This window comes from Ipomoea nil, unplaced genomic scaffold (assembly GCF_001879475.1).
Source record: "Ipomoea nil cultivar Tokyo-kokei standard unplaced genomic scaffold, Asagao_1.1 scaffold2781, whole genome shotgun sequence".
Classification (NCBI taxonomy): Eukaryota; Viridiplantae; Streptophyta; class Magnoliopsida; order Solanales; family Convolvulaceae; genus Ipomoea; species Ipomoea nil.
In genome coordinates this window covers 209,480-220,766 of record NW_017619209.1, presented here as the reverse complement: position 1 = coordinate 220,766, position 11,287 = coordinate 209,480, and the positions used below count along the sequence as shown (strand labels likewise).

Here is an 11,287-nt window from a genome sequence, read left to right as displayed (position 1 = left end):
GGTCATATATATTGTTTGGTTGACAACTTTTTAAAAGACTCGGGTTAACCAGGAATGAGTTTATTTGGCATCACAAAGTTTCGTCTGTGTATCATGTGTTGAGAAGTCCAACCACTTATATCCGAAGGGAGGGAAGCAAACTAATTGATAATAATTTTCTCCCCCAATAACCCATGTATCCAGAGGTGTGGACTTGGCCACATGAAAGCTTGATAAAGATTGATGTGGACGCTGCTCTCGACGAAAGCTCAGGAAGGGTGGGGCTCGGCTGGTGGCTTCGCGATGATCAAGGGCATTTTCTGGCAACAAAAGGAGTCTACAAGAACGGCCTATGTCGCCCATTTGAAGCAGAAGCCACATTTGAAGCAGAAGCCATGGCGGCTAGGGAGGCTCTAAGCTGGACTAATATAAAGGATGAGATTTTAACCACGTAGAGATAGATTCTCTGGTGCTTGTCAAGGAAGTTTCGGTTTTTTCTTCTCTTATTTTTTTTGTTCATCCTCTTTCTAGACTCCTTCATCACCAAGCATCCTCCTTCATCTTCAATCTAATAATTGGGACCACTTGCATCGTTACAAAATGAGCTCCATGAGATTATTTATACTTATCTACCTCCCCAACGGACGATGGACATCTACTTAATCGTATGACTACGATTTTATCCTTAAAATCTTCTCTAAAATTGTAAACAATCATATGAGTTCTATAATGTTTTATAAGATTCTGCAAATCTCTAGACTTCTTGCACATATATATATATATATATATATATATATATATATATATATATATATATGTATGTATGTATGTATGTATGTCATACATACATACATACATACATACATACATACATACATACATACATATATATATATATATATATATATATATATATATATATATATATATATATTATGTGCTTCAATCGTGCACTCCCTACAAGGTGGAACAGCACCTACATTATGCTCAACACTGCAGTTCAATATCAAGTAGTGTTTGATGCATATGAGAGAAATGATCCCTCTTATTATGCTGACTTGGGGAGTGCTCCTACCTTCTTGGATTGATGTTCTGTGGAAAGCTTAGTGAAGCTGTTGAAAGCATTTTATTATATGACAGTGAGGATCTCTGGTTCACTTTATGTCACATCCAACACATTCTTCTCTGAGATCTTTGATCTCAGTTGCATGCTTGAAGCTATGGTGAACTCTGATCATGGGACTGAAAAGGTATTCTCATTTATCTTTAAATTTGTTTGCTTTATTAATTTTTGTAATTGCTGTAAACTTATAACTTTTGTTTTTTTTTTTTTTTTTTTTTTTTTTTTTTCCTGTTTTAGGCAATGGGGACACGAATGAGGAACACGTTTGACAAATATTGGGGGGATCCAGAAAAAATGAACTCTATCATTTTTTTTTTGCCAATATTCTGGACCCCAGAGATAAGGAGGAGTACATGCCTCATCAGTTTGCCCAGTTGTATGGAGAAGTGAAAGGCAAAGCTTGTTTTACCAAGGTCCAATCTGCAATGGCTGCTTTGTATGATGATTATGCAGCTACATACTCTGTCAGTTCTACCCAGACTGCATCCTCTACTCAAGCAGTCCAGTCTGAGACTAACCAGGCTACTACTTGTACAGTTCGTAGGCCTCAGTCATCTTTGAAGAGTCAATTTAAAAAAAAAAAAAAAAAAGATTGGAAAGTAGTGGAAGCAGTAAGCAAACTGAGCTGCAAGTGTACTTAAGTGAAAGTCTTGTGGAGGATGATGAATATGTTGCTTTTGATGTGTTAAAGTGGTGGAAGAGCCATAGTGAGAGATTTCCTATTCTCTCCAAAATGGCTAGAGATGTGCTTGCAGTTCCTATCTCCACAATTGCATCTGAGAGCTGTTTTAGTACATCTGGAAGAGTACTTGATCCATTTAGAAGTTCCTTGACTCCTAAAATAGTGGAAGCACTAATATGTACTCAAGATTGGTTGAGGGCACCTAATCAGCCAATCCAAGTTGAGGAGAACCTGGAGGATGTTGAAAGATAAGAGAAAGGTAAAACTTATCACTTTCTTAGTTACTTTTTTTATTCTTTATTTCCTTATCACCTTCCTACTTACTTATTCTGTTTTTCACTTTTGCAGAATTGCCCACTGGAGCTTCATCTACTATACCATCAATGTTGCCTACAATCACTGTAATGTTTTTAATATTTGTTTACAATGTGTTCATTTCTTTAATCTGTTTGATATTCTGTTATGTACTTATGTTGTTGCAAGTGGTGTTTAGCCTCTAAGTGGCTTGGCAACTTTCTGTTATTGAATTGTTGCTTCCATTAGATGAGTTGAGCCCGAGCCCAATTTGCCCATTTCTCTGGAGTCTGGAATTCTGGTATAACTCTTCCTTACTCTGTTTTCAGTTTGAATGTATTTGTTTTATTTGGTGGCTATGATGAAGCTTCCACTTTTGTCTGAATAAATGGAATGGAGTTGGTATGTTGTCAATGTGCTAATATAACACATTCTGAGCAATGTGCCCACATTCTTACTTGATATGGAAAATTGCACTCTGAGTCACTTAGCCTACTGAATAATTGCCTAGTATTGTTAGTCTAAATGTCTAATAGTCTATTCTCTAAACTCTAAACACTAATATCGTTTTAAGTTTGAATACTAGCAGGAAGAAGAATAGATTACTACATATCTAGATTAGTGTTGATTTTGCCGACTATTCATAGTCTGATTTTGCTGAATGCTGAGTGATGTTCAAGTCTATGACTTACTGCTTAACAACTTAAGTGCTTAATGTATTTTGTTCAAGTTAAACACTTAAGTCTTAAGCATGATTTTTTGTATAATCATTGAAAATTTGTAATTATTAACTTAGTTTGAAACTTTTATAGTTGTATACTTGTATGTTTTGCTATGCTATGGTAATGAAACTCATTATGCCTTTAATTTATTGCTATTATGACTTATTTATCTATTTTAGAATTTTTTTATATTAATTTATTATATCCGATTATCATCCGAAATCCGACAACGGATAACCGAAATCCGAACCTATGAAATCCGATAGGATCTGTCCATAAAAATTAACGGATTGGGGGGTAAACATGAAATCCGAAATCCGATCGAATGGACAGATTGGAAATCCGATCCGTTCGTATCTGACCGATGCTCAGGCCTACAAAGAGGTCCATTCATCTACTTCGAAGTGTTCAATTTCCCCAATCAACTAAAACATAATGTAATTGAACACATTTACCTCTAAAAATTTGTCGATTAACTTTTTTTGCAAGTTACCCCCGAGTTGCCACACTGCTGACATGTAATTTTATTTAAATAAAAATGGTGATTATGTAGAATTTCGTGTGTGTATGTGTGTATATATATATATATATATATATGTTCAGAACATATTACATATATTTAATAAATTGAATATATTTTTAAATTGGCTTATTTGCCAATAATAACTCAAACCTTTGTTCTTTGTGACAATTATATCCAAAATTTTAAAACTTTGCGAAAAAAAAAAAAATCAAACTTTTATAACTTTCTGACAATTATACGCAATTATATTAAAACCTTTAAAATTTAACAATTTAATATCAAACATTTATATTTTATAACAATTATAATTTCAAATCCAAGAAAATGATCAATATAATATTACTCTAATTTCTTGAGTTTGCACACAAATTATTTAAAAATTACAACATAATATATATCTATATAGAGAGAGAGACACACACAGAGTATCATACTATACTTAATACAACTAAAAATTTAATTAAATTAAAATAAATAAACAAATGTGACAAACATCCAAAGTATAATTATTATTAAAAAAGAAAAAGAGTAGTAAGATAGAACCTATTTGCCCCTTTGGGACTTGGACAGAGACTAAACATAAGTTGAAATTTTGGCATGAGTTAATTCCAGCAATGGTCCTCCGAGTATGTTGATTTTCCACTTTTAGTCCCCGTCTTTTAATTTGGACAAAATAACCACCCAACTATTAAATTTTTTCCTATTGAGGTCCTTCCGTCAATTGTTGGTTAAGTGACCGTCAACTCCAGGGGCAAATGGGTACTTTTACTTACTCAGCGTATAATGACAGAAATACGCGTATTATTTGTTGCTCTACGTACATTGGCTACCGTCACTCCGCACCACACACAACGGAAACTGCGCATCTTCCGGCTGCCGCGTCTGGATCGAGCTCCGGAGAAGCGCCACCTTGAACATGTGCTCGCTGAAGTAATTCCCTTGCTTTGAAGGGTCTGGGTGGGGAAGAAACACGCTGGGCTAAAGGTGAAGATTTGCTAAAATACACGTCTGGATACACGAAAATCTTTAAGGTTTTGATCATTTCTTCGTAATCAGCGGCGAAAAGCTCCCAATCATGATAAGGCCCCAATACATCTTCTGATTGAATCTGCACGGGTTTCACCGACGGAGCTTCTGGGCTAGAAAAATTATCAGCATGGTGGCACTCCGGCGAGCCCTCGAGGTGTGCACTAACCTCTGGCGCCGGGAATTTGCGACCAGTTTCTAAAAATTCGACGACGGAAATGGTTTTCAACCAGAGCTGGTTAACCGACGGACCCACCCCGAAAACTCCGACCACTACAATAGTAGCCACTGCCAAAAACAGCGACAATGGTAACAAAACCGCGCGCCACCAGAGCCTACAAAGGCATCGACGCGCCATCTTCTTCACAAGGCGCCACTGCAACAGCGAACATAGATACACCCCATGTGAATATTCGAATTGTTGAAAATTGTGTTATGAATCCGTCAGAATCAGGTGGCCATGGTAGTTGGACTATTCGAGCTCAGTGTTGCACCAAAAGGCCATATTTGTCCAGGACGGGAGTAGGCAAGACCTTAGCCGGTACAGGGCGCGCGAAACTCGAAACCTACAGCTTCGCTTCCGAGCCTCGGTAGTCAGCAATGTCCCGGCCGTGATCATCTCTGAGCGTTTGGGCGTAAAACTTGAGGCCAAGAAAGTCAGCGCCGGAGGTATAAATCACCTAGCTGGGAAGTCCAAACTCATCGACAACATCAATCATACTTGTACTGAACATATCCACAACAACACCTATAATTACTCGACTGGAGCTGGAGAAATCGGAGATCACATCCCTCACCGCCGGCTTGTTAGCAGAGATATGGTCATAGGCATTAGCATCCTGGGAACTGGAACTAGCTGCTGCGTTTTGGGGAGCTCGATCCAGACACGGCAGCCGGAAGATGCCAGTTTCCGTTGTGTGTGGTGCGGAGTGACGGTGGCCAATGTACGTAGAACAACAAATAATACGCGTATTTCCGTCATTATACGCTGAGTAAGTAAAAGTACCCATTTGCCCCTGGAATTGACGGTCATTTAACCAACAATTGACGGAAGGACCTCAATTGGAAAAAATTTAATAGTCGGGTGGTTATATTGTCCAAATTAAAAGACGGGGACTAAATGTGGAAAATCAACATACTCGGGGACCATTGCTGGAATTAACTCTTTTGGCATCTATATTCATCCATAATAAACTGGAAAATGCCTGATTGATTGTACATATTTCATTCATTCACAAGATATAGATGACAAGCTAAGTGTACTTTCAATTTTCCCAATGCCCTCTCCCTCCTTGAGGGATTTGCAAAGCAAATATCTTTCATGGCAACCACAGTATTAGATAGGATGACCAAAGTCCAATGATTTCTTGTAACATGTTATACCATGCTGCAGTATTAACATAAACATGTAAGCCATATTGAAGCCCATAAAGTTAGTAGACTATCAAGCCAATGCCAATAAGATGGAGTGCTACGTAAACAGGGTTGTTAACAGACCGAACACGAACAACCTCTTCGGTTGTTAAGTTTTTAAAGTGTTCATATTCGTTTGTTAAGCGTCCGTTAACGCTCGCGAACACATTTACAGACATGTTCCCTTAACATTAGCGAACATGTTCACGAATGTTAAACAAACAAATACATGTACACATTAACATAACGACTATACAAAATTAGGCTAAACTAAAGTAGTATCTTGAAGTTTAAAAAAAAAAAAAATAATAATACTAAATTGCACTTAAATGAGTTTGTTCATGAACAGTCTTAAATGAACACTAAACAAGCATGTCCATGAATATTATTAAATGAACACTAACAAATGCATTCACGAGCTCTTAGCAAACAAGCATACAAATGTTCATATTCTATTCGTTTATTAAACGAGCTCTAAAATTTGTTCATTTATATTCGTTTACCTTAATAAGCGAAGGTAAACGAACGCTTACCAAATACAAACACGAGTAGTCTATCTAAAGCTCTGTTCATTAACACCCCTATACGTAAATCAATTAACCTAGCATAGCAATTTTAGTATAGAGATAGATGGAAGACATGAAACCTTGTATTAACAACAGCAACTTCTTTTCTCATCACTTGTCAGAAACTTGTCAAATTCTCCTCCTATTGTCCACTCGCACTTTCTTGGAAGCTCCGGCTTCTGAATGTTCTGCACTGGATTGTATCTAAGGAAAATGGACAAATTAATATGCCTCAATGAAGTCCATTTCAACCTCTAAATCAAGTAACAGTAAAATTCTCATTTACCTTATTTAGTTTTTCCCTAACCAACCGAACAGTTTGATTCATAGATTCTGATGAAAAATATTCCTGTGATTGAACAGAACGAGAAAAAACCCTATTGTCAGTCAAGAAAAACTAGAATGGTAAAAAGAGGAAAATGTTTTAGAACATAAATTTCTCTTGCAAATGTTACCAAAAACAATGCAAGGAATTTCATTTCATGATATTCATTTATAGCTAACCTTGTTAGATGATACTATAGTCATAGAGGAATCTCTATTATTAGCGGTCTCCTGTGGCTCCATGAACTGACTAAAGAAAACACATCAATTTTATGTCTTAGTACATAGTTCCTATGAAAAATCTATCATTCTATCCACATCATCTTGCAAAGAAAATTACCTTTGATTAATTTCTAATGGTTTAGAAGTTATATGTGAAGAGGTTGAAGTGATTATAGATTTGCTGGCAGCATCAGGCCCCGGCCCCGGGATTGCAGAACTTTTGGATCTTTGAGCTGAAACATTGTAAGTAGCATCAGGCCTCGGGACAGAAGGGAAAGAACAAGCAACCAATACAAAGTACAAGCCAATAGTGTTGTAAAAATTTGGCCTAGGCGCCTTTTAGTCAGTCGGCCAACTAGGCACTCAACTCGGCCGAGTCGCAAACCTCCAGGCTAGAAGGCTGTGGCGACGGCAACAACTAGGAGTGTGGTTGTGGAGACTGGACAGCTGGAAACTTTGGACGACTGGGCAACTCTCGGGCCTGTGGATTGTGTAGAGCGGCTAGAGCCTATTATTATTACTCAGCCATCTAGGCACTCTAGGCGCTAGGCGCCAACTAGTGCCTAGTGCCTTCTGCAACCTTGCAAGTCAGCAAGTCAATGACATACAGTTTACTCGTGTTTGAACTTCCCTTCTCCTCCCCTCTAACTTCTCCTTTGTATCAGATAGGCTCTCATATTGAGGTGCATAAGAGACCTGGAGCCTGTTCCCGAGGAATACAAACTCATCCAATTTCCTCTTGGCAAACCTATATCGAAAAACATTTATATTTCTCAAGCCGCACACCATATACATGCCAAGATGGCATATCGCTATATTCACTATTTAGATGCTACATGTACAATCACCAAGGACAACCAATCACACAGAAGATACAGTTATACAGTACTGAAGTGTGTAATTGTGCCCTTTTATTAAGGTAATGCTATATTCTTGTTCATATAAATGGTATTTATTCTGATTTCGCATAAACTAAACTTCTAATTATGCATTAAACTCTTACTTGTACCTGATACAAATGGTGACATATTAATGAGAAGACCCAAATCAAAATAGAGTAGCCAGTGATTTTTTTTCCTTGATTTTTAAAGTTAAAATATACTCAATAGTTTTCTATCCAATATCCTAACTTCCTCACAAACGAAGAAAGAAAGTATTTCTAGTGTCAAAGGTCGCGAAAAAACCCTCAAAAATCAATATAAATGCATAACAACAGTCCCTTATCTTCAAGACCTTGACAGTTTATTCCGTATCCCATGCTTTCCATACCAAATAATGTATACTATGCATTAGGATACCATAGCATATATTTACTGGGTGCAAAGGCTAAGATAACCTCATTTAATTTTTCTTTTCTTTAGCCGTTTCCCAAAGCATAACCCTCCATTTCTGTAAGGAACGCAAAGTCTCTAAATGGTTACATCTCCTTGAACAACAACGAATCTAAATATAATATAAGAAAATACTGTCATTTTCTAAACTAACAGATTCCATTGATATATGAAGTACATAACCAAGGCACTTTTCACCATTTTTCCATTTTGCAAGTTTCTTGGGTTCTTCAAAATTCAGTTTTAAAACACACAAAACCTAGGCAGTAAAAACATAGAAAGCTAATGTCACCTGGCATTGTCTACCCTTTGGAACTTGATCCAGTAGACATCAGTAAATGGTTCACAGTCTTCGGCATCCATGGGTTTACATCTGAGCAAAACAATAGAAAAAACAAGAAAAACAATTCTACTCAGTACAAAAATAATACCAAAAGATTAGCATTATAAATAGTGTTCAAAAGATAACAACTCCAATTAGAGTTGCACCAATCAGGGAAAAGCATATGGAGGGGAAAAGAAGCTGCTTGAGGTCTATGATTCAGTCTTTAGACTATGCCAGAGAAAAGAAAACAATCCGAGTTAATACCCAATTTAGTCCTCGACTATAGAGGTTTTTCTCGATTTAGTCCTAAACGACTTTTTGTGCTTAATTAGGTCCTCCACTTCGATGGTTTTACCCAATTGAGTCCTCGGCTGTTAGAATCAATGACTAAATCAAGAAAAACCACTATAGTCGAAAACTAATTTGGCTAAAACTACTATAGTCAATGATCAAATAGGGTATTAATAGAGGTGAAATTACCAAGCTATCTTAACAGAGGACTCAATTGGATAAAACCATCAAAGTCAATGATCTAATTAAGCACAAAAAGTCCACTAAATTGAGAAAAACCACTATAGCCAAGGACTAAATTGGTTATTAACTCAAAACAATCCATTAGAGAAAAAGAATGGAAAATTTAACTTCTAAGCAATTAGACAGATCACTTGTATACAGAATAACATCAATGAAATCAAAAGCATAGTAATAATAGCATAACATATTAATCTGAAGACAAAATTTTTCCAAGTGCAGTAACCATAAATCCACAATCTGGAACTCCCTTAGACTTCCAAAATTCCAACCTTCAACAAACAAAAGGTGAATAAAATGAAAAGGATTTTAATTTGGCAGAAACCCAATATATAAGAAATCCAAGAGTGCGTTTTAGGCTACCCGAAGAGAGCTTTAAAAAAAAGGAAAAGAAAAATAAAAGAGTGAATATTGAAGCAAGAATACAGTACTCTTCAACTTCTCCATAAGTGGTGAACAATTTTGCGAGATCATCACCACAACCCAGAGATGGAACGTTCCTCACAATCAAAAATCTGCAAGAGATACCAACACATTCGGGTGAAATAAAAAAATGGCCGAAAATTGGTTAATCAAACAAAATTTCATAGAGACAAACGAACTTCGATTCATCGCAAACAGTATAAACGCGCACTGCAGGAGTCTCGTCTCTGAATCGAGGCATACCTTGGCCGGAGGGGACGGACCACTGAAAAGGCTTGAGCTGTTGATTTTCTCAAAAAATATATTTATATCATTAAAAAGTTTTAATCAAGATATTTTAAATGATAATTATATTGACATTTTTATTTTAATGTTTTAATTACCGTACGATTATATTAAGTTAGAGTTTTCTGCACTTTTGATCCCAAGACTATGGTATCACTAACAATTTTGATCCATGACTTTTAAAATTTGTAGAATTAGTCTACGACTATGACTTTCTTAGTACATTTGATCCTTCCAGTACATTTTCCGTTCAATTTTTGCCTGAAATTTTATTCCCTATTTTAGCATGGGTAATATTGTCTTTTCCATCTTACAAACAAATTATATAAATAAATAATAATTAAACACAGCCAGTGGTACAGTGATTGAAATTAAAAGTCACCCAATTCCAATTCCACTTTCAGTTTCACCCTCCCCGCTAAATGCCAAAATTTTTTAGCTAAGCTTGCAATTTCTCAATAATTTTTAGCCTAAAATTTCACAATACTGCAATTAAGCTCAAAGTCTACAAGTGGAATTGGGTGACTTTTAATTTCAATCACCGTACCACTGACTGTGTTTACTTATTTATTTATGTCATTAGTTTGTGAGATAAAAAAGACAATATTACCCATGTTAAAATATGGAGTAAAATTTTTCGGCAAAAATAGAACGAAAAATGCACCGGAAGGACTAAATTTGTTAAGAAAGTCATAGACGTGGCTAATTCTACAAGTCTTAAAAGTCATGGATCAAAGTTGTTAGTAACACTATAGTTGTGGGACCAAAAGTGCAAAAAACTCTATTAAATTATTTTCAATATATTATTGATTCATTTTCAAAATACTGTAATTTCAGTTTTACAATACTAATGCAAATACATCATTATACTACTGATAAACATTAAATAAGTTCATTAACCAAACACAACAAATTTATTTTTACAATACTATAAGTTCGTTTTTAATTTTTACAATTGTAATGCAACTACATTATAATGATAGATCTTAAATAGTTTCATTAACATAACGATGCATGTTCATTTTTACCGTGTTGGTGGTTCATTTTTACAATGCTGAATGTTGATCTTTAAAATAATAATGCAACTATACCATAATACTGATGAAACTAAAATATGTTCATTAAGATAATATTGGAGGTCTATCTTCACAATGCAGAGTGTTCATTTTATTAATATTGCAAGTCCATCAATAAGCAACTAAGATTCCAAATATATTAATATTAATCACTAAAAAGATCTCAATGAGATATTTTAACATTATATTTTGTAACATTGATTTTATTTATAAAAAAAAAAAATAAAGAATAACATATGTATATGATAATATACAAATTGTTGTCGTCTGTATGAACTCAGGGTCGTTCAAATAAAAATTGGGGTCATGTGTAGGTACCGTTGGTAGAAAACACAAATAATAATCAAATTAAAATTGACTATTATTTTCTAGAAAGAAGGGAAGAAAAGATGAAGAAATTTGGCTAGTGTTTGGTGTTGGGTTTTTGCAACAGTCGAGTGAG

At 35.5% G+C, this 11,287-nt stretch overlaps 1 protein-coding gene and 1 long non-coding RNA gene across 3 annotated transcripts; both read right to left on the bottom strand.

The window, feature by feature from the left end:
• Positions 1-1,776: 1,776 nt before the first annotated feature.
• LOC109157447 lies at positions 1,777-2,893 on the bottom strand. Its single transcript, XR_002050233.1, has 3 exons — positions 2,883-2,893; positions 2,298-2,300; positions 1,777-1,860 (listed from the first exon to the last, which is right to left on the bottom strand). It is a non-coding gene; the product is annotated as an uncharacterized LOC109157447 (long non-coding RNA).
• Positions 2,894-5,535: 2,642 nt separating this feature from the next.
• LOC109157423 (RNA-binding protein 48-like) lies at positions 5,536-9,765 on the bottom strand. Of its 2 annotated transcripts, XM_019305331.1 has the most exons (9): positions 9,664-9,765; positions 9,493-9,576; positions 8,498-8,578; positions 7,483-7,622; positions 6,993-7,107; positions 6,833-6,902; positions 6,615-6,677; positions 6,409-6,532; positions 5,536-5,736 (listed from the first exon to the last, which is right to left on the bottom strand). In XM_019305331.1, the coding sequence occupies exons 1-8, from the start codon at positions 9,723-9,725 to the stop codon at positions 6,458-6,460; spliced, it is 690 nt and encodes a 229-aa protein (XP_019160876.1). In that variant the 5' UTR covers positions 9,726-9,765; the 3' UTR covers positions 5,536-5,736; positions 6,409-6,457. The 2 variants fall into 2 exon arrangements, with proteins under 2 accessions (XP_019160876.1, XP_019160875.1); XM_019305330.1 differs by lacking the exon at positions 5,536-5,736 and having other exon boundaries at positions 6,119-6,532.
• Positions 9,766-11,287: the final 1,522 nt, after the last annotated feature.

What these genes read in the sequence shown, in the direction of transcription:
- LOC109157423 (XM_019305331.1), bottom strand. Translation starts at nt 9,725, where the DNA reads ATGCCTCGATTCAGAGACGAGACTCCTGCAGTGCGCGTTTATACTGTT. An exon ending in ACTGTTTGCGATGAATCGAA is followed by an intron (nt 9,577 to 9,663) that starts GTTCGTTTGTCT and finishes TATCTCTTGCAG; the next exon opens with ATTTTTGATTGTGAGGAACG. An exon ending in TTAGGGAAAAACTAAATAAG is followed by an intron (nt 6,533 to 6,614) that starts GTAAATGAGAAT and finishes CATTTTCCTTAG; the next exon opens with ATACAATCCAGTGCAGAACA.